The sequence below is a fragment of the Lethenteron reissneri genome, chromosome 23 (assembly GCF_015708825.2).
Source record: "Lethenteron reissneri isolate LAM-NWPU_2019-01 chromosome 23, ASM1570882v1, whole genome shotgun sequence".
NCBI classification, from domain to species: Eukaryota; Metazoa; Chordata; class Hyperoartia; order Petromyzontiformes; family Petromyzontidae; genus Lethenteron; species Lethenteron reissneri.
The window spans coordinates 10,749,306-10,771,872 of record NC_083801.1 but is presented as its reverse complement, the minus strand read 5'-3'; the positions used below and the strand labels follow the sequence as shown (position 1 = coordinate 10,771,872).

Here is a 22,567-nt window from a genome sequence, read left to right as displayed (position 1 = left end):
GGGGCAGTTCTGGCCGGTTCGACAATAAAATCACTATTTATGACGTGGGCCCAAAAAAACACGGAAAAAAAAATCTGCGGTAACACTGATGTCACCGTATCGAGGTGCAGTAAATCCTTGCCGTCATTGATGCTGCAGATCAAACGGAGCGGCTTCGAGGGCAGAGTAAATGTTTGTGACGCAGGTCTCCACCGCCGCCGTTGTTTTGACGGAATCGTGGTCGGTTCGTGCTGGGAGTTTGGCGGTGCCACGATGGCGTCACCGCTTGTCCGCGTTTCCGTTTCCTCACTTTATGATCCTCCGCAGCCCCTCACCCCCAACTACTTTGCGGTGGCAGCAACAATGAGGAATCCGTCGGATGCCCGGGATGATTGCAGGTTAGTCACTGCGCGCCCATTAACTGACGGCTTTCCCGAGCGGTGTAGAGCGAGGTGTGTGCGTGAAACGCGAGCGCTCGCAGAGCCCCGGGGATGCAATGCTGGCCGCTTTTCACGGGGTGCGCATGGCCCAAGACGCGCCATTCCATCTCACGGTGGCATCACCACCACCGCCTCCCCCCCCCCATCAAGACTATGGATCAGCTACGAAGCATCACCTTCACTCACCCTTGCAGGCAATTTCATGCTGCCGTCACTCGGTTCGCTGCCTCCTGAAGTGGGGAGAATCGGTCAATACCAGCGGCGGTTCACGAGGAAAATATTGTCTGGTATTCACGTGATTGAGCAAATAGAGCGTGAGATGATGATCGTGTGTGTGAGCCGATTAGGGAGCAGACAGGGCAGTGAGTAGAGTACTGAGAGCGCATCGCTTTAAACAAGGGGCACCAACTGATCTCGATGTGTGCGGAAAGTTTAACCTGCCGTTGTTTTGAATCACATTTTATATATATATAATGCGTGACTTCTAATTATGAGTTTGTTTAAACATTTTTTAAGGGGATGTCAGAAATAGTACCATATATTATAATTGTTTTAGTTCATTTTGTGCGACGTATCAACATTCATAAATGAAATCATTCAAGTAATGAAACTAAAGATAACAATTGATTTTAATTTTTTTCCATATAAAGAATGATGTCTTTGACATTAGTCTTACAAACCGTACAAGGCAAGATGGAGGCACTTACAAATTAATTTCCTTTCACGAAACCTACAACAGTGCACGAGGCAAGCTCATACCTGAGCATCACATTACACGTGAATACGATGAACGGCAGTGAGTTCATCAACCTTGTGCAGCCTGCCATAGGATGTGGCCTTGGCAGTTTTAGGGGTCCCAGGATCAAAGCGCCGCATCGCACCCCCACCAGGATGAGGTTCAGGGATCCGAGGGTCAGCATCCGAGGCCGCTCCCTGCCCAGGGAACCTGGCGCTTCATAGAACGACCCCTGCAGAGCCCGAATTGCTCCCAGAGTGAAGCCGTTTCCTCTGTAGCTCCTCTCCACCACGCTCGCCTGATCCGCCGCTGTCGCCTGGTCTTCCCTGACGCCGTTAGCCAACTGAAGATATTCATCTTCTCGGTTCTTTCGGTAAAGTCACGTAGAAGGGAAAAAATTAAATGATAAAAATATAACATAATAAAATACAATTCTCACGACGTTTCGGCCACAACGCAAGCAGCCGTCCTCAGGTGAAGAACAGGGCTGTCGCTGTCCTCAGGTGAAGAACAGGGCTGTCGCTGTCTTTCCGACAGCCCTGTACTTCACCTGAGAACGGCTGCTTGCGTTGTGGCCGAAACGTCATGATAATTGTATTTTATTATGATTTATTATTTTATTTTTTTATTTCCCTTCTACGTGATGACTTTACCGAAAGAACCAAGAAGAGGAATCCCTGCAGTCACGAAAGCTTTAAATCGAAATTTAACTGAAGATATTGTTTGACGAGATAAGGCAGGGGCAATTATTCGTTGATCTCATCAAGGAGCATAAACCATCAGGCAAACTCCGATCATCCCTGCAGCGGCTTTTGGCTTACCATGGAATAAAGTTGGTCACTGCATCACGTGCTATCATATGCGCTTTTCGAGCTAATTGGAACACTCTTCCTTCCGATATTAGGAAGCCACTGGAGCGAGACACTTTTAAATCTAGATTGAAAACTACTTTCTTTAGAATCGCTTTTTGTGTTTAGTTTGTTATCCTTCCCCCGCACCCTCCGATACACACGAATGATGCCAAGGCAATTGATGAAGTAATTTTACGATGTGCTTGCAGAGTTGTTACCCGTTGCTGGTAGCGGGGTTTTCTCGCTCCCCCTTGGCTCTAGAGTAGTCCCACTCCACCAGAGGCGAACTACTGGGCTCACTAATGATGGCAATCGAAGTGTTTAGCACGTAACTTTAACTGGTGAGCCTGCCCTACGCGTAAAATCATCGCCCTTGTGGCTGTACATATAGCCTCAACTATGTGTAAAATATCATTTCTTTAGCCGTTATTTACCATTGCCATCATTTACATCAGTAAGTCAGTCAGTCAGAGGGGTTTGTCTTTCGGTATATGTCTTGCATCAAACTTTATTCCGACCAAAGATAACCGCTCAGAGCTGGCCTCACTCCAGCCCCACAGGGACCGTGTTGTTCTGGCCAATTGGGGGACCTGAGAAATCGTTTTTGGTGGCTCCCCTCCCGCCTCCCCGCCCCCATTTTCAATTGATGAGATCTCAGTGAGATGACAGCGGAGGTTATAGACAAGAGGTAGATAGGTAGCGAGATAAAGTATACATTTCGACAAATACATACATAATGTGAGATGAGACGAGAGATGCATGTAATGATATAAATGAAAGATACGAGTTTTCTTTATTTGTTGATGAGCTTGTTATATTAACGAGGACTAGAATTTGTGCTCATATATATCTTTTAAAAAACCTTATATGTGTGTATGTTTTTGGTTTGAATCTGGGGCTCCTTGAGCTTTTGGATTCCTCAGCCTTTCCATGCTTTGCTAATGCCTTGCACCGGCACACTCCGCGCTTTGGTCAAGTGCTCTGCATGCCAAAGTGGGCTTCTCGTGAGGTAACCAGACAGCCAGAGGAAAAGATGCCGGGGGAAAAAAAAGACGTCATTCAAAAGCAGCAGATGCAACAGAGCTCAACAAAACTCCCAGCAAGGTGGCAGAGCAGGCGCAAGGCTGCGTTCAGCTGGCGATGTCTCCCCATTGGGTGACCGACATCACCTTCGGCAGCGATCCAAAGGCAGCGCGACGCTTGGGAAAGAATCCTTCCCATACACGCGATGGGACGCGCGGACGTGGGGCGGTATGGTGCGTACCGCTGTGTTCAAGCGTCCGGTCCATCTCATTCAAATTTCTCGTTGTCGCTCTTCGTGTCGCTATTTGGTTAACGTGGCTATTTGGTAACCGTGCGAGATAATGTTCTGTGAAATGAGAGAAAAATGCAGGCACCTACATATTTAAAATATACCGTATGATGTAAATGGTTAAGAGTTGCACGTCGATTCATCCTCTCATGAATACGAATTCTGCATTGCATGGCAATGTTATTTTGAGTGTTTTCCTGATGTTGTTTTGTTTCACATTGGAATTCGCTGCTTTGCTGCAACTTATTGAGGCTCAGGTCTCCCTCAGTAAAGAGACTCACGGTCTCGTTGGACTGTTACCTGCACATCAATAAAGGCCATTTTAAATCTGCTTCTCTGCCTCTCTTTAGTATCTCTGTCTCTGTTCATCTCTCTGCCCGTCTCTATCCGTGCCAATGACAGGAGTACCGCAACTCAATCTGACCGCTTGCGAAAGTGACTTCCAAGAAACGCCCATTGTCCAGGTTTGGCAAAATTCGACATCATCCACCAAGAGATGGCAAGATAAAGCAAAGCATTCCCTCGTTATCAAAACTGTAAACTTTAATTGTTAAGACCAGCTATGTCCAGACGGGAAAAAAAAAACATTGACTTTTTTCATAAGTACACATTTTTCAAAGAATGAGGAAATATATGTACAGCCTTTTAAATAAATAACTTTAAATGATTTAGATCACGTACATTTAATGAACCCCCCCCCCTCCCCCCTCAGTACCTAGAGATCAGCCAGACGGGTTCGGAGTGACCCCCTTTCGCCTGCCCCACTGCGGCGGAGCGCTTTTAAACCCTCGGCCCGAGTGTTGAGGTAGTTAATGGCGGGCACAGTTTGACTACCCTCATCGAGCGAGGTCGCGCGTCCCGTCGCGTACACCTCGCCCGCCGGTGGCCACGGGCCGTGTCCGAGCGGGCCGCCACGGTGGGGCAGCGCGCCCGGTGGCTTCCTGGCGGTCCCTCGCTCGAGTCGGCTCGGCTGCAGGATAGCCTCGAAGCACGAATCCTCACATTTATATACTTTGTCACCAATTACACTTTTTTTGTCGATTAAACGGTATTTAAAATAAAAATATATTATATGTAAAAAAAAAAGTTACTTTTGAGGAAGGGGGGGGGGCGAGGGTTGGAGTGGGAGGGGAGCGAAATAAACAAAATGTTTACGCAAACAAATCTGGCCACGGAGGGTTAAATGGGGGGGGGGGGGGCACGGGGGGCGAGGGTAGTCACGGCGACCGTAGCAGCTGCGAAGTCGCACGGATTGCGGCTCGACACGGCCTAGCGTCGCGGTGCGCGCCGTCGTTACAACGACTGCAGCCGCGGCGTCGGGTTCGCGGAGCGTGGCGCGTGCGCGAGCGGGTGAAGAAGGCTCGTGCGCCTCAGTAGGAGCGGTGATCATGCTCGGCGTGGCTCGCCGAGCAACGCTTGTCAAAGATCCTGACACGGGAGCGGCGGCGGCAGAAACAGCAGCGGATCTCCTCGTGCACCGGAATCCATTCGGCAATTTCCGCCGATGGCGACAGAGTTCGGTGGCAGTACGGACGCGATCGCCGCCGGCCGGCCTCAGCCCTCGTGGGCACGGCTGGCTCGGGCCCCCGGCTTCTCGCGCTGCCCTTATTCGTGTATTTCCTCCGTGTCCTCCCTTTGATCTTCTTTAGTTCTGGCGCGAGACTCGTCAAACGAACGTCAAATCCCAGTGTTGGACTCATTCACAGTAATGCGCGGATTCGCCGCGTGCTTTACAGGGGCAGGTTGCCCCCCCCCCCCCCTGGAGCCGCACTCCTCGACAAAAACGACGGAGGGGACGGGGGTCTGCTCCGAGGCAAGACGCCGCGTGTTTTTTTTAAGTTCACGAACAAACTAAAAGAAACGAGAGTCGTACACTGGAGGTCCCCCTTTGGCCGGGCTGCCGCAGGGCAACGTGCGCACGGTCGCGGTGAGATCTGATGCAAAGGTGCTTCAGAGTTTCTAAGGCATTTCAACGCCTGATGAATGCAAATCCTCGAGCGCGCTCAACACCGACAACTTGCACGGCAGACAGGCGGGCCGGGCCGGGCTCACGAGCCGGCGGTCCCTTCACTTGCACGTGTGAATGTCGTAGACGCGCGCGCACTCCTGGCAGCTCACGTAGCAGCACCAGTGGAAGACGCACTTGCACTTCTCCCGGCGCCTCTCCGTGTGCGTGTTGTAGCCGCGGCTGCAGCACAGCAGGTCGCAGCCGTCGATGCCGTGCGACGTGAGGTTGCAGGGCCGGCCGTGGGTGCCCAGCGAGCCCGTCTCGACGCTTGGCTCGCAGAAGTTGGGCGACGTCTCGTAGTAGACGAGGTCGCGCTCCGCCGGCGGCTTGAAGAGCGGGTACTTGGGCCGCAGCGTCTCGACCCAGCCGCGCGACTCGCGGTGCCGCTCCACCAGCATCTCGGAGGCGCTGTCGTACTTGTCCTTGAGGTGGTCGCCCACCGTGCGGAAGCTGGGCTGCGCCCACCAGCACGTCTTCACCTCGCAGCTGCCCGACAGCCCGTGGCACTTGCACTTGCGCTGCATGAAGTCCAGGATAGACTACGCGATGGGGCGAGGGGGGAGGGGCGGTGGGGATGGGACATGGGAGAGAGAAAACAGCGTTGAGTGAAGGTGACTCGTGATTGGTGAAAACTCTGCCAGGTTTGGAGAGGCACGGTGGCAGCGGAGCCTGCGAGGTGCGGACGCTGGCAAAACGGAGTCAGCGATCACCTGCGGTGGTCGTATTGTATTTATGTTGATGGATGTACGTTCGCACCATGCGTAGCCAACCCTGATTATCGGAGGTGCGATGCTTTCGGAACCTCCAGCAGCCACGTGTCTGGCTGTGTGCCGTCGTCGTCGTCGTCGTCACAACTTCATTCGCTTTATAAATGAAACTCTGGCAAACGAACTCGCCCTAGGGGTTAATTAATCAGCTCATGAGTTTCCCCAAGGGGATCCCTCAAGGTCGCGATAAAACATGCGACCAACACAACAGCATTCGCAACTGCGCTCCCGACCAAACACCTCTACTCTACAATAAGCTCATCCACACGTCTACACAAATACAAACCAACCTCAAGCGGAGGAGGCATACAACCTCTGAACATCCCGAGTGCCATAGCGGACGCCCCACAGACGCACAACGGAGGAATGGACACGCTCAGTGATGTCCACTCTAGGTACGAAGTGTTTGTGTGTCCATTCTGAAGGACTCTTCAAGCAGCATTGTGCTTGGTCCCAATGTTAGTTGGCACGGAATCGAGTACTTGATCTAGGGCACACACAGCAGGGCTTGTGGATATATTTCCTTGGCGTGATGCTGGATGATCGATGGCTCCTTTTATTAAACAGCAGACACCTTCACCTTTGTTGGCTTCCGTGTTGTTCTGGTGGACACTTCTCGATTCAAAACCATTCCGTAAGTCACGACTCTCGGCTGGAAGTTTTCACGCGTCGTGGAAAATGCGCTGTGAAGGAGGATGGAAGGTCTTTCCCCAACAATCCGATGTATATGAACGTGAAGGTCATGAAGGATTAATTTACGTGAAAAAACTAGGATGAGGATAATGCGATGGCTGTATAGGGTGGAGTAGTGGCGCAGTGGTTCGCGGACGATATTACAAACCCCAGTGGCCGGAGTTCAAATCCAAGCCGTGGCTAACATCAGTGGAGACTGGTATCTGAACTGATCCTGCCTCACACCTCACTAACCACTAAACAACGTTGAAGATCAAGGTGAGCGATGGTCAAACAACACTCGTGACCAACACGGCATGGGGAAGCCTTCATGAGCCGAGTTGGTTTACTAAAGTCCAGCGTGGGGGGGATGTTTGGCCAAAGCCTCTTTAAGTGTGCTTGAGGCTGTTGAACAGTGTTCGCAAATCCTTGATTTTTAATCCACGGCCAGTGAGCGCCCAACAGTTGTGCCAAAGTGCACAAGCTATGCTCCCGAAACGTAACCAAAAGTGCAACTCGTCTCGCTTCGGCTTTCCCCCCTAGAGGCGAGCGCGTTCGTGCGCAGTCGTGCGGCGTGCGCCCCACTCGCAAGACACCTCGAGGGAAAACTCGTTTTTTGTTTGTTAAATGGGACTTTTTTTTCAGCAGTGGATGTGACAAAAGAAGAAGTTTGAAAGATGATCGGTAAGCAAAGCAGAGAGAGAGACGGACAGGTGGGCACATGTCCAAATATCGAGATTAATGCGTGTGAGCCGAGCCAGTTCCGCAGATATTATGCAACTTTGGCCCACCACTTGCCAACTCGGCGCGGGAAAGCGACCGGCGCATGTCACGTACGAGCGCTGATCCCAGGAGAACGTTTTCCCCAGTGCCTCCAGCAGCTCAAGCTGTAGCCTGTGCGAAGGAGTGAACCTCGTTCTGGATCCGCTCTCGAAAAGAAATCTACTATTTCTCAAATGCACGTTAAAACTCGGCTCAAACTGATGTCGGGCAGGGATTCACGCGCACTGCACCCCCCATTGGTTCGATCCCTGTTCAAGTCCAACTGCAGTGGTGAGTGATATCCAAACCTATCCTAAGTCGCCCTTAAATGAGCACCTGATGCTGTGGCGTGCCCTAAATATCAGCCCTCCGCGAGACAAACACGGATAGCCCTTTTGCGTGCGGGCGCCTTTGCCTCTGCCATGCACACGCCGCGATGGCCCCAAGCCTCGCGCCAGACACCTGCCGCACTTTTTGGAATTCGTCGTTCGGCGAAAGATCCGCGGACGCGGGGCTTTTCTTCGTTTTTCACGGTAGCATCTCCGGTGTTACCCCCGGCTACGGCGCAGGCGTGATCTTGATGTTGATAGGGAGGGCGAAGCTTCCATCTCGCCGCGTTCGCTAAAGTGCTGTGGTGTTCGTGGTGGGGGGGGAGGAGGGGGGTGGCCTCTCTCTTGTCTCGGCTCTCATTGCTCGAGGAGCGTGTGTCAATCTTGCCGCCCGGCGCGTGAACACTTGCTCACTGCCCGGCCCGGCTCGGCGGGTCCAGCTGACTCGCGCGACGGTCGCCTGTAGCGTTGTGCGTCTGCGCAGGCCGCGAACAAAAAAAAAACTGCCGAGGTTGTGAGAGAGAGAGGGAGAGAGAGAAAAAAAAGAAACAAGAAATTTCTGCGAAGGCAGCGAGTGTGGTTTTTGCGGCTCTCTGCACCGTGACGGGCACGTCAAGGGACTCTGTTTACATTGCTTCACAAACAAATGGGATCTTAAAGATCTCTGCCGAGAACGGAAAAAAATGCACGAAAGCCAACGCGCGCGCCCCTTGTCCCTTCCTCTCCACGCTAGACCCCCCAAAAAAAGGTGCCTTATGTAATTTTTGCATATTTTCGGTAAGTTCCTCCTCGACATTGTTCAAATTCCCACTTATTCCGAGAGAAAACACCAGCGTGGTAACAAAGCGGCCTCTGCTTGTTTACATTAGACGCAGGAATCCACTTTGGCTTTCCCAAAGTCCCCCCCATCCCACCCCCCCCCCCTGCGCGCAGCAGTAACAGCAGCAGCAGCAGCAGGTGCGGCCGCGGCAGAGAAATGTCCTCCCGGCCTCGGAGAGCGAGCACCTGGCGGGGGCGTCGTGGGAACCGGGGGCGGCACCGCACCACCGACCATCGCGCTCCGTCGCCCGAGAGCTGTTGTCTCGAAACCGCGAATGCGCACCCCCACCACCGCCACCACCACCACCGTCACCGCCACCGCCACCACCGCCGCCGCCACCACCACCGCCACCACCACCGTCACCGCCACCGCCACGACCACCGCCACCACCACCACCGCCACCACCGCCACCGCCACCGCCACCGCCACCACCACCACCGCCACCGCCGTGCGAGCGATTGACGCCGGGGGAGCGAGTGATGTTGGCTCCCGCCGTGCCAGCAGTGCGCGCCGGACGATGATCCAGCGCCCCCCCCCCCCCCCCCCCCCCCCGCTGGAGGTTTTTTCGCCTGCCGCGGCGTTTGAGCTAATTCTCGTGGACGTTATTTCATCGAGATGGCCGTGCCGGCAATCTCCGGACGCCTTAGGCTGAGGCTGAGGAAGGTCTGGACCATATTTTTGTAGTTGACAGCCCTAATAGGTACTCGCGAACAACAACTGCCCCAAAAATCTGTTTAGACTTTAGAGCCTATGCGGGGGATCTCTGTCTCTGTGTGTGTGTGACTGTACGGGCGTAGGAGTGGGAAGGGCTGTGAGGGGCCAGGCTGTGGATCTGTAATGTTGACGTTGAGTGGGTGGCAAGTGCAAAAGTACATTTAACAACTTCTGTAGTTGGTGCTCTAACTCTGTCCCAAGAGAAACCGCTCTAATTTCGTGAAGCCGCACTTCATTAAGTGTGGTTAACACATAAGCAGAAAACCAGATTTACCATTCGCAGCTGCGCATTGCCTCATTCTGTTGCACAAGCATAAACATCATACCTTAAACCTCGAGCTTCTGTGGAATTTAGCTGACCTCTGCCATGTTGAGCACAGTGGTGGTGCGGTGTGTGGAACTAGATGGGTTCGATTCCCAGCCATGGCTAATATCAGCGGCGAATAATTTCTAAACCGGTCCTGCGAGGTCGACTTAAACGAATACCGGGCACAATGCGTGAACATCAACACTGAGACCATGGTGGCACCGTACAGTGATAGACACACCATCCCATCTTGCGCTGTGCTTGTCTTTGTAGTTGGTGCACCAACAATCTATGGGTGATCTATCAACTTTTTGAGAAACTTGGATGTGTGTGTGGGTCTCAAGTTGCAGCCTAGCCTGGCACAAGATCAATGGCGACATCGCCACCACTTTAGACCGGGATGCGCGAAGGCAATTTTAGGACAATCTTCACTGGCAACAGTTGTCGGTACCATTCTCTATCGATCCCTTGGCGAGACCTCCATCACCTCTGTGTCGTTGCCACACAAGTTGCCATAGTTACTCGAGATAGATGTGTTGCCGGTGAAGGTCGCCAATGAAGATTGCTCTATAATTGTCGGCTGCTGTTGCTATTGGTGTTGTGGGCGGTGATAGTGGTGCTGGTGTTGGTGGCGGGTCATGATGTTGGCGACAGTGGTTACGGTGGTTGTGTTGTCGTGGTGATGGCAGCGGTGGTAATGGGTGGTCGTGTGAGCGATAGTGGCGGTAGAGGTGGTTTTGAGGATGTTGGCGGTCATGGTGGCATCGGCAGTGTTGGTGGTGTTGGTAGTGTCGGTGGCGCCGATGTTGGTTGTGGTGACACCGATGCTGTTGGTGGCATCGGCAGTGGCGGTGTTGCCGCTGGTGGTGATGATCAGGGTGGCGTTGGTGGTGCTGGCGTTTGCTGCATTGGCACTGATGATCGTGTTGGCATTGGCTGTGATTGACGCTGTTGGCGGTGGTGATCGTGGCAGCGTTGTACTCACGACGCGGCCGGCCTCGTTGTTGTGCCGGTTCATGGCGGAGCGCGCATCGGGGCGGTTCTCGCGCGCGTCAGCGAACTCGCGCGACACCATGACGCCAAAGTCGGCGTCCTCGCTGCAGCCGCCCCACTTCCAGCCGCCGCTCGGCTCGCCCCGGTGTTTGTTGTCACAGCCGCAGATGGTGGACGTCCCGTCGGCGCACGCCCGCGTCACCGCGAAGCCGACGCCCGCGGACGAGACGGCGTGCACGAAGGACGCCTCGCGCGTGGCTGCGGAGAGAGCGGACGAGGAATCACACGTCATTTTACACGCTTTCATTTAACTCACTCTGTCTGTTGTTGTCGTTGTCGTTGTTGTCGTTGTCGTTGTTATATCCTCAAATTTTGTAACTCAATTTTAACCCACTTCCCAATGTGGTATCGACTGCAAACTTGGTCTACTTATGTCATACTGATGACAATACTATATTCTATCATAGAAAATAAAAACATATATTTTTAAACATTCTTTTTTTATATGTTATGTTTCGGCTTGGGTCTAATTGTCCACGGTAAACTGACATTGGCTGTAATTGGCCACGGTCCCTTACGTTATGGCAAGCTTTGGGGCCACTTCCTGGAGTCGTGGAGTTCTGCCATTACTAGTACATTTCATAAAATCGTGTTTAAAAAAAGTGTTTTGAGATATTACTCGTTTTTTAATGTGCTCGTTGTGGCTGCTGAGGACAGTTTGCCGAAAGTGCCGAGTGCGTCCCGATGGTTTCACACGTGGGCTTGCGTGACCGTTTGCACCATTCGCGGTTGGTTTATTGTGGGGTTTGACCATCGTGGAGGCGTGACGTCAGTCAGAGCTGTGAACGTCCGCCGCACGACACGGCAAAACCACCTTGGCGTGCTCGCTTTTCACGCGCAATGGCCGGCGGTTTTCCGCGAAACAAAATCAATCGGCACGTTCGGCCGCGGCGTCGCGACTGGATTTGTTTGGCCGTGTCGGGTGGTGGAGGGCCGCGCAGCTCTCTAATGGACATCGCACCGACACGAACGTTGAAACCAAAATGAAGTAATGACAAAACAGGTTGTTGATAGATAAGCGTTTAGGATTCTGGAATTGAGGAGCTTGGCAAAAACAGGCGATGATGATGGTGGGAAACGGAATTTCAAAGTTGGCAGTGGCAAGGGAAGAAGCAGAAAGAGAAGCGTTGTGACCTGCGGTGTGGTGGGTGGGTGAGCGAGTGTGTGAGTGAATCAGTGGGTGGGTGAGTGGGTGTGTAAGGTGTGACCTGCAGTGTGGTGGGTGAGTGGGTGAGTGAGTGTGTAAGGTGTAGCCTGCAGTGTGGTGGTTGAGTGGGTGAGTGGGTGTGTAAGGTGTGACCTGCAGTGTGGTGGGTGAGTGGGTGAGTGGGTGTGTAAGGTGTAACCTGCAGTGTGGTGGGTGAGTGGGTGAGTGGGTGTGTAAGGTGTGACTTGCAGTGTGGTGGGTGAGTGGGTGAGTGGGGGTGTAAGGTGTGACCTGCAGTGTGGTGGGTGAGTGGGTGAGTGGGGGTGTAAGGTGTGACCTGCAGTGTGGTGGGTGAGTGGGTGAGTGGGTGTGTAAGGTGTGACCTGCAGTGTGGTGGGTGAGTAGGTGAGTGGGGGTGTAAGATGTGACCTGCAGTGTGGTGGGTGGGTGAGTGGGTGAGTGGCGGTGTAAGGTGTGACCTGCAGTGTGGTGGGTGAGTGGGTGAGTGGGTGTATAAGGAGTGACCTGCAGTGTGGTGGATGAGTGGGTGAGTGGGGGTGTAAGATGTGACCTGCAGTGTGGTGGGTGAGTGGGTGAGTGGGGGTGTAAGGTGTGACCTGCAGTGTGGTGGGTGAGTGGGTGAGTGGGGGTGTAAGGTGTGACCTGCAGTGTGGTGGTTGACCACAGAAATGTGATTGCGATGGCACAGTTCGTTTGGTAGACCCGAGTCCTCAACATGGGAGGACTGTTTTGAGGTTTTACCGCTGTTTTGTAACAGAGAAGTAGACAACATTCGGCTAACATTACAGTTGATTTTCTGATTGAGAAATTGATCAAACATCTCACGGCAAGAGCACCTTTCAACAGGCTCTTGAGGCTCACCGACGAGATTCACGCTGCGAGTTCATCTCGCCGAGTTCTCGTCGCTTCAATTAAACGGCTTTCGTTGATCACTTAATTAACAATGTTACTAGCGCATTTACTTTTACACGCTTCATGTTTTACTCAAGACACCGCGAGCTAACATGTTCTCACAGAAGCTAAGCAGGTTTGAGCCTGAGGATTACAACAGGTGCTATAAACTGCTACAGGACCCACATTATTGAGGTGCTGCAATATCAAAGTTCATTTATTAGGTATAGCCCTGTGAGCCATTCGGCTCTTGAATCGGGTGCAACCGCAACAAACAAAAAACAAAAACATGAACAAGAAAACATCTTAAAGTGATTATGTGCAAACAGAAAATCCAAAGATCAATGACTGCGCTGTGCTTCTACGCCGCCACGTCTATGTTCCCCGCTAACTCCCAACCCCAACCACCCTGACGAGCGCGGGTCGAAGACTCGTTAAGGAAACCCCGTGACCCGCACGACGCGGCAACGCGCTCGTCCAAACACTGGACCGACGGAGGAGCACACACGTGGCCATGGGGTGTCCGCACGGCCCGTCGGCTACTATCCCGCCGGAGCTTACGCAACACCCGTCCGACTCCTCGCCCGCCAACCCCCCGAACCCCATGCGAACCTCGCGAGGCTCTTCCCCCGACGGCTCAGGAACAGAGCAAGCCCCGTGGCTCCTCGCCACGCGCAGGGGTCGTGGTCCACCCCCCCCCCCCCCCCCCACTTCTGCGACGGTGTAGCCGCTACTCCCGTTTAACGGGCACCCAGGCGAGGGGGCGTTCTCCGTGTGCCTCCGATCGTGCCGCATTTCGTCAAATCTCAATTGAAAACTCGCTTCTTTGGAACCGCTTTTGGTGCTGAGTTTGTTGTCCTTCCCCCGAACCTCCTATTAGCACGGTTGGCTACGTACGGTGCAAAATAAGTTAAACATACATACACATTTGTCATCCTAAATACGATCCGTGCGTCACCTCGGGACAATGGCAACGTGGAGGACAACTGCGACCGATAGCTGCACCGGTCCGAGTGACTCTAAAGCGGCGTTTGGATCACCGCGGTGTGCGAGCGACGGCCGTCGCACCGAACGTCTCATCGTTCGCCGTGGCTGCCGTGCTGCACTGCGACCAAACCAACGAAAAGCGTCAATAGCGAAGTTGCAACAAACGTACTTTTCTGCCTTGCGTCCGACCATTGAGCTGGGATGACACACACACACACATTTAGACTGTGTGTATTTAATCCCATAAAACGGCTGACTAGTTCACACAGAGTGCGTGCGACCGCAAGTGCGTCTGGGTGCTTCAGAAGCAAACAAATCACGCCGGCGTCTGCAGGCTTCGCTTCTCCCGACACGTTCAGCCTGACGGGTTCGAACACCGCGCTCCCTTCCTCACACGCGTCTCTGTTGATACCATAGGTTCGTCGTCTATTTAGAACGTCTATTGCGGGTCACCTACGCAAGGCTTTGGTGTATGCAGATGGTCTGTATGGACCTGTGGCGAGGACAACGAGGAACATTCTTCCTTACTGGGGGGCTGAATGATACGACGCTGCATATCCATCTGACGGGGCCACACATTGACACACAGCTCGGTCACTTTTGACGCGGCAAGGGTCCCTTGCTGCTACAGAAGGGTACTGCGCGAGATACATTGAGAAGCTCGTTGTAGCCGGGTCAAAAAATATTCCTCTCTAGTACCCGATCAGTGCGGCTAAGATGCTCGCCAAGTGCTCGGCTACGAATGGCTGCAGGCAACAAGAAACTAAGTGAAGGGTCAATACGACAGCTGAAGTCAGTCGAGCACAGAGGTACAGTCGACATAGACAGTGGTGCACAGTCGTTGCGAGCCGAGGGCATCGCACATTCGAGACAGCGTCCACATTTGACGCTTTAACTCTGTGTGCGCGTCGCAACGTTCGTCCGTTCAGGCGCTCATCAGCTCCGTGCATGGACACGCAGTTAGGAGGTGGAAACGTCGACGTCTCAACTCCCTCCCCACTCCAAGACTCTGTCGCTGTGCATGGTGCAAGAAACGAGCCTGGATCCTCACCGCTCAACCAAACGGGGGGGAAATTGCTTTGGAGTTTCAACAGCCACGTGTTCTCACGTTTCACCCTCGGTGGGCATCATGGGCAAAGCCATGTCCAACCGCAGACTGCCATGGACCACACACAAGTGCTGCAGACTCTAGCTTGGGGCAGCGGTCTGAAACGTGGATGGAGGGGGGGGAAGGTGTCTTGTTCCATGTGAAAGTTACAGGATGCCAGTGACCGCCGATGGTTGTTTCGGGTGTTAGAAGCGAGAATTGTAATTCTCTGTTAGGATTTAGAGCCCGATTCGCACGTTGGCAAAGGATGGTCACTGGCGATGCGTGGAAAAAAGTTTCCGCCAAAAAGTGAATGAGGCCCTAAACCTCGAACCGGAGTGAGGAAGTGCTCACCCCTTGCGCCGATAAAGACGTGAATCAGAGCTCCCCGCTGCGTATTCGGGTCTTGCCGTGAGCTGTCGGGCATCACGTCCGACGCTTCACTCGACGAGCAGGGAGCTACTTCTGCAGCGCCCAGCAAAATGAAGCGAAACGTCGGACGCGGTGCCGGACAAAACGCGCTAGCACCCAAAACCGTGACCGAAAGGTCACTCGGCACGGCCCGGGAAAATCTACACGGCAGAGGAAGTGAATTGGAGAGCCCACACATCCACGTGCGACGCCGATGCACGTGTGCGTGCAAAGGCGTGTGCACTTAGAAGTCCCAGCAGCCATTTCTCACACTCGGTTATTGCTGTCAAATGGGGCCTTGAGGACCATTTAGCCTGAACACGCAGGGCATGTGCTCAATGTTTCATCATGGAATGCCGTGTTTTAAGGTGCAATGTAATTATGGGCTTTGGCTCTCACTTTCCTTAACACATGCCAGCAAGCCACCTGAGATCCATCGTGTGACAAAAAAAGAGACACGTGAAATGTGCACAGGGCAAATAAAACGCTCTTGTGAATGGAAAACGGCTCGATGATAAATTAGCGTACGAGCGCAGGGTGTGAGCTATGCATTAAAGTAGGGCGAGAGACAAAGCAGACAGAACGACACGCGCACGCACACACCCACACACGGGAAAATTCTCATTAAATTAAACAAACGAAAGTATAAGCAATCCGGACATGTAAAAAAGATGAATGTCTATTAACATCGGTGAGTTTAACTGGCTGGCGTATACTGCCCAATCTATCAGCTGATAGCCCTTCCAGCAAGGCAGCCTACGGCAGAGGAAACATAAACTTGTTTTGCCCTCATTAAGGCTCATCAGTGAACCAACCCCTGGCACAAAGACAGAGATCCCCCATGTAGCCTTAACATATTTTTAGGGCAAGTGCTATTAACGAGCACCTGTGCAGGCCGGCGCAGCTTAATAGGAGGTGGGTGCCCAGCACCACGCCCGGTCAGCTTCATCTCCCCAGTGGCGATGTTTAAACATCCCACCAGATACTCATTTGAGGCTGAGTCGACCTAGGATCGGTTTAAATAATCGCCATTGGTGTTGGCAGTCGTGAGTGGGAATTGAACTTGGGTAACCAGGTTCGTAGTTCAGTGCGTGAACCGCTGCTCGATGGCACAGCCACAGAATGACAGGCTGGAAGTCCACGGCTACATGTTCGAGGCCGCCGATATGTCAGAGAAAGAGAATGTGCCAGTGCAGTTGTATGCTGATTCAGTGAAGTTTTTACACAATGTAAAAGTTGGGTTGTTCTCGCTGACGAAGGCCACCCAAGCTTTCAGCCGAATGACCTTCAATAAAAGCACGAGGTTGAGGTGGCCGCATGGCTCATGGGTCAGAGCACTAAGCTGGCACTGCTGAGATCTTGGGTTTGAATGGAGGTTTCAGCCGCCCGTGATGAAACCGGATTCTCAGTCACAGTGAGGTGATAGCCTCAGCCTGGCCATCAATGACTGCATGAAAAAATCATTATATAGCGGATATTTCACATATTTAGATTTTTTAAAAATCCGTCCATAAAGATAACAATTATTGATTCGACTACCAAGCGTAAGAGGTCACACGAAGGAATCTCAGGAGTAGTTTGTTAATATCTACTTCCACTGGCCTTTCTCCAACATCGGGCGATGTGTTGATCAGCGACAGCTCTCTGTAGACACTTCGTATGAGCATGTGCAACCAAGAACATGATCGAATAGCATGAGCACAAAAGACAAACGAGAAACAAAAAGCGAGGCATCGAGTCGAGCCAGGTGTGGGAGTATACCAGCCACCCTCCGGCACCAACTCCCCAGGGGGCCCTCCTGGCAAAGACTCCAAGCCGGCGCCCTTCCTATCCCCACATCGCTATGGCAACGGTCGACCTGCCACAGCCATGAGACCTGTGGTTGACCTCGTGGCCTGCTCCTCCACCCACGACGCACTAGATCAGGGGACCTGGTGGGCCGGGTCAACCGAGGGGAGAGCGAGGCGCCCAGAGTGCCGTAGTGGGCGTTCCCGTATCGTGCAGGAAGCGAACCGACGATTAGTTTGCTGCAGTGGCCTGTGGTTTCACGCGGCGTTATCTCATCGGTACCCCAAATATCTTGCAAAGAGACCCAGTTTCAAAGGCGTTCAGTCATGGCCTCTCAATGATCCCCTGAGGGGTCACATCTCAGCTCCATAGAGCAAGACAGGAAGCGCAAGAACCTTGAAAATATGGCGCTTCATTATTATGCTAAGATAGTTGCAATGCCATTCACTGTGGTTGAGCAAATCCCCCAGTCTCGGTTGTCGCAAGACTTCTGGACAGAACCTCCGTTGCTCTGGATAACACTGCCAAGTGAAGTGAACCTATCCATGAACATCCTGGATTGTGGTTTTAGCCAGAGACTTGCAATCTCAACGGCTTCGTCTCTACACCCACAATCTCTACAATCAGCACAAGGATGTCCAGCGACTCTGCGTAAACCACCACGCGAGGAGAGTCAAGGTCAGTGACCTTCAGGTCGCCAATGCCGACCAAACCATCATCGCAGAGCGTAGGGGCAACCACACACCCCTGCCGCCTCACACTTCACAGCAATCTCAGTTCCTAAATGCAGGCCAGCCAAGAGAGCAATCGTTTTTGTTGAAATTCAATGAAGTCGCATGATCTCCAAGGGTGTCTCCGAATGCACTGCAGAGTTCAGATCATCGCGGGTAGCCGCAAGCAGCTTTTGCCAAATCCCCCAACAGCGCTCAACGAGGGAGAACTCAACGAGGGAGAACCGTTGAAGTCAGATAGCATATGGTCACGAAGGCACCAAGATGAAGATGGAAGAAAGTGAGAGCATGAGACAGAGAGAGCAACAAGCAGAGCGAACGTGAGGACGAGTGGGCGAGCGAGAGAGACAGAGACCGCGAGAGGGAGGCATCGGTGTGCTGCAGTGCAGGATTATCCTCGTAGCAAGAGTAGCTACACATGTAGCTACGGGCCCAGCACTTTCAAGGGGCCCGCGCTAAATGCTTTCAAGCTATCAATTCCGTTTGAGTGATTCTGCACTTGCTCTATTACTATAGTGCTATACTGCCTTCAACTTTTATGAACGACTAGGTGTTTAAGGTTAGCGATTTTGTCGTATTATCTGGCTGTATAGCAGCATGAAAAAATACAATTACTTTACTAACCATGTAAAAAAAGTTGCGTTTTTATATTTACGTGTGTGTGTGTTTTTTAATTAAGGCCTCTTTATAACATATGCTACAGACCCCGCACTAGCTTCATCGGGGCACTGGTGTGCTGGACAGACGAACGAGACGATAGAGCAACGCACCCCTCTCCAGCACGGGCCCGAAGATCGCCGGGCCCTCGGTCATGGTGGTGCAGTTCCACCGCCGCCCGCGGAACTGGTGCTGGCACTCCTGGATGCCGAGACGGACGCCCTCGGCCACGCTGGGCATCAGCTCCTGGTAGTTCCTGCAGAAGCGCAGCTGCTTGGGCACGAGGCCCGGGATGGAGGCGCAGAGCACGGGCTGAGAGCCCAGCGACGCCCACTGAGGCCCGACCCCCAACGACCTGCGGGGAGGGCGGGGGGGGGAGATTGTGGGTTTTAAACACGGAGGGGGAGAGACGGGATTCGGGGACACCTGGGAGATAGGGACACGTGGGGTAAGGCCCAGCCGGGGACTTTACTTTACTTCAGCCCGTGCGCACGTTGATACAGCAAGCGTGCTTCCACCTGAAGACGGAAGCTTGTGTTGCCTCCGAAATGTCGTGATTTTTATTTTTATTTTACTTTTATTAATTAGAATTTTTTACCTACGTGACTTTACTGAAAAAACCTAAGAATATGGCTTCCACTTTGAAATGGCCCGCAAACCTCTCTCAGGCGATTGTTTAAGGCAGGCAACGTGGGGCGCCACGGTGGCGAGATGTTAACCACCTCGCCTGCTATACAGGAGGTCGTGGGTTCAATCCTGACGCCTGCTGTTTATTTGGAGTTTATATCTTTTTGGATTTTTCTCCGGGTCCTCCGGTTTTTTTTCCCCCCTCCACATTTAAAAGTCTTTGACTGCTATACATTTCCACGTGATGAGCCACTTCGTTGAGCTATCATTTGTGGTCAGGAGGCTTCTGAAAAATAGCTATACGCCTTAGTGGGCATTGCCTGGCAAAATAGAAAATAGTAAATAGGAACTGCAAGGTATCCTAGCAGCACTAATCGGGTACTAGAGTGGAGTCATTTTGCCCTGGCAACAGTAGTCATCCTGTGTTTATGTTTAGCGTGCTCAGTCACTTGTGTCGCTGAAGTCGTCCAGCTTTGTACCTAGTCGACACGCGCGCTCAGTTCACTCTGCTGTGATCGCTGTGCCTTGCTGTGCCTGTGTTATGCATCGCCCTCAGCGTGTTTTGTGAGAGTGGGTGGGTGGGGGGGAGCAGTCACAGGCATCATATCAGTGCGGTAAAGGTGAACCCTAACTCGTTTTTGCGTTGGCGGAAAACGCGAAGAATGTGCGCGCGCTAATGTGTGGCCTGCCGCACATGTATTTGAAAGTCCTATTCAGCCCTCGGTACGTAAAAGGTTCCCCCAAACCCACCCCACCCACCCACCCCCCCGGGGTAATGAGACACGTGGGAAATGGGGACATCTGGAGAATATGGAGGACACCTTTGAGATGGAAAATTAATCTCACTCCCATCAATCAGTGACTTAATCTCGAAGCAGGTGACAGGCCACTCGGCAAGAGGCTCTCTTTACCGGTGAGTCCTGAGATCAGGGTCACACGTTCTGTTTCAAACATGAACACCCAAAGTGAACCAATAAAGAGCGCCAAGTAACACAATAAAAATGATTTTAGAGTTATCTAATATAATAGGCCAGACAGAAATCCCCGTAACATGCAGATGGAATGGAAGTACACACACGAAACACGTGTTTGTGTGTGTGTAACAAGAGGGCGTTGCATATGAGTACAGCTAAGTACATGAACAGGTGAGATGCGTTAACATGTGGTAGCTCAACAATTGACGGTTGAACAGGTGAGGTGAGTGAACATGTGATAGGTAAATAAGTGACAGTTGAACAGGTGATGTGAGTGAACATGTGAAAGGTAAATAAGTGACAGTTGAACAGGTGATGTGAGTGAACATGTGATAGGTAAACAAGTGACGGTTGAACAGGTGAGGTGAGTGAACATGTGATAGGTAAACAAGTGACAGTTGAACGGGTGAGGTGAGTGAACATGTGATAGGTAAACAAGTGACAGTTGAACAGGTGAGGTGAGTGAACATGTGATAGGTAAACAAGTGACGGTTGAACAGGTGAGGTGAGTGAACATGTGATAGGTAAACAAGTGACAGTTGAACAGGTGAGGTGAGTGAACATGTGATAGGTAAACAAGTGACGGTTGAACGGGTGAGGTGAGTGAACATGTGATAGGTAAACAAGTGACGGTTGAACAGGTGAGGTGAGTGAACATGTGATAGGTAAACAAGTGACAGTTGAACAGGTGAGGTGAGTGAACATGTGATAGGTAAACAAGTGACAGTTGAACAGGTGAGATGTGTGAACATGTGATAGGTAAACAAGTGACAGTTGAACAGGTGAGATGTGTGAACATGTGATAGGTAAACAAGTGACAGTTGAACAGGTGAGATGTGTGAACATGTGATAGGTAAACAAGTGACAGTTGAACAGGTGAGGTGAGTGAACATGTGATAGGTAAACAAGTGACAGTTGAACAGGTGAGGTGAGTGAACATGTGATAGGTAAACAAGTGGCAGTTGCACAGGTGAGATGTGTGAACATGTGATAGGTAAACAAGTGACAGTTGAACAGGTGAGGTGAGTGAACATATGATAGGTAAACAAGTGACGGTTGAACGGGTGAGATGCGTTAACATGTGGTAGCTAAACAATTGACGGTTTAACAGGTGAGGTTGAACAGGTGAGGTGAGTGAACAGGTGAGAAATGGATCGGTGAACAGGCGACAAAGCATGAGTCGTCAGGTGAAGAGGCTATGGTGGGGAGCTGATCGCCGCTGTTGACACGTTCACATGGAGGGATGTTGGGGAGTGAGCCAGGCTTCACGACTAGCCTCGCGAGAATGCGTAAACAGTGCCAGCAGCCAACGATCAAAGCGATGTCCATGGACCGTGAAGACCGATGGCTCTTCCTAATCGCCCATTGGTGTAGCTGAAGAGGTGAATAGGTGACTAGTGAACAAATAACGAGTCACAGATGAACAAACGCACAGGTGGCAGATGAACGGCAGGACGAGTTGCGATCTCTCGCACCCCCATTGTCGATGTTCATCAAATGCATCGTTTGGGCTATTTCGGGCTATCGCGGCCCGAAGTGGACATTGAACCACACAGAAGCGCAGCGGAAGTTGTCAGAACGCGAGCTCTTGGGCCCTCTAACATGCTACCAACGGAACGGTCCCGCTAGTTCCAGAAAGTCATGATATCCCAGATCATTTGCCACAATGTGATGTTTGCCTCCCCCACCCCCCCCCCCCCCCGGTTTAAGACGTTTTGACCTCGATGATCGGACTCGTGACACGGGCTAGGGGTGCGGCTACCTGAGCAGTGGGTGGGGATAGCAGAGTAGGTGGGGACAACCCTCAAAACAGATCGAGGAGAATGGCGATGGGAGTAGCTGCCAGCACGCGATGCGATGTGCCCCGATGGGAGCCTCCCAGACATGCGGTGGCTGTCTCTCTACTCTGTCGCCAGGCGTTTCAGGTTTTTCTTCTCGACGTGGACACTCACTGCACAAGACCTAAACACCTTTGAAATGTCAGGCTCATACGCGAGGGATGCCTTCCATAGCCTCAAGCGCCGGGAGCAGCCTAAGAATAACACGCCATTTAGTCTAGACCATCGTGGAATGTTCAAACTGATGCTACTGATTGTGATGTTCCCCGGCATAGGAATGTCGAATTTCCACCCCTGACTCAGGGCCGCCAGTGGAGATGAGCGTCGCCCTGTATCTCGGTTGAGCAGGAAAACGACTTGACTTTGACTCTGGTTGATATTTCGTTTCATAATCTGCTTACTTCCTGTAAACATGTGACCAAATCATCCTGAATGCGCCCGATATCGAATGTTGGTAGCTGAGCAGGTATGGACCTGGTCAGTACTCAGACGGGGAGACTTCCTGACAATTCCAGGTGTTGTAAGATTGGGCTGTGAAGTTGGTCAAGAGATGGCGGTAGAGCGATTGATTCTTGAATCTATATGTACGGAGCGTTACGTGTTTTAATCTCAACACCTCAACACATTCCTCAATAACACTGTGACCTTGAAAGGAAAT

At 52.2% G+C, this 22,567-nt stretch overlaps 1 protein-coding gene across 1 annotated transcript in view; it reads right to left on the bottom strand.

Moving 5' to 3' along the window:
* Positions 1-1,815: 1,815 nt before the first annotated feature.
* The window catches only part of LOC133345961 (proto-oncogene Wnt-3-like), a 35,335-nt gene continuing 14,583 nt past the window's right edge, over positions 1,816-22,567 (bottom strand). Inside the window, exons 2-4 of the mRNA XM_061557119.1 lie at positions 18,584-18,825; positions 10,683-10,948; positions 1,816-5,865 (exon numbers count right to left, since the gene is read on the bottom strand). Coding sequence (XP_061413103.1) covers positions 5,386-5,865; positions 10,683-10,948; positions 18,584-18,825 — 988 coding nt within the window. The 3' untranslated portion in view covers positions 1,816-5,385. The remainder of the gene's footprint in view (positions 5,866-10,682; positions 10,949-18,583; positions 18,826-22,567) is intronic.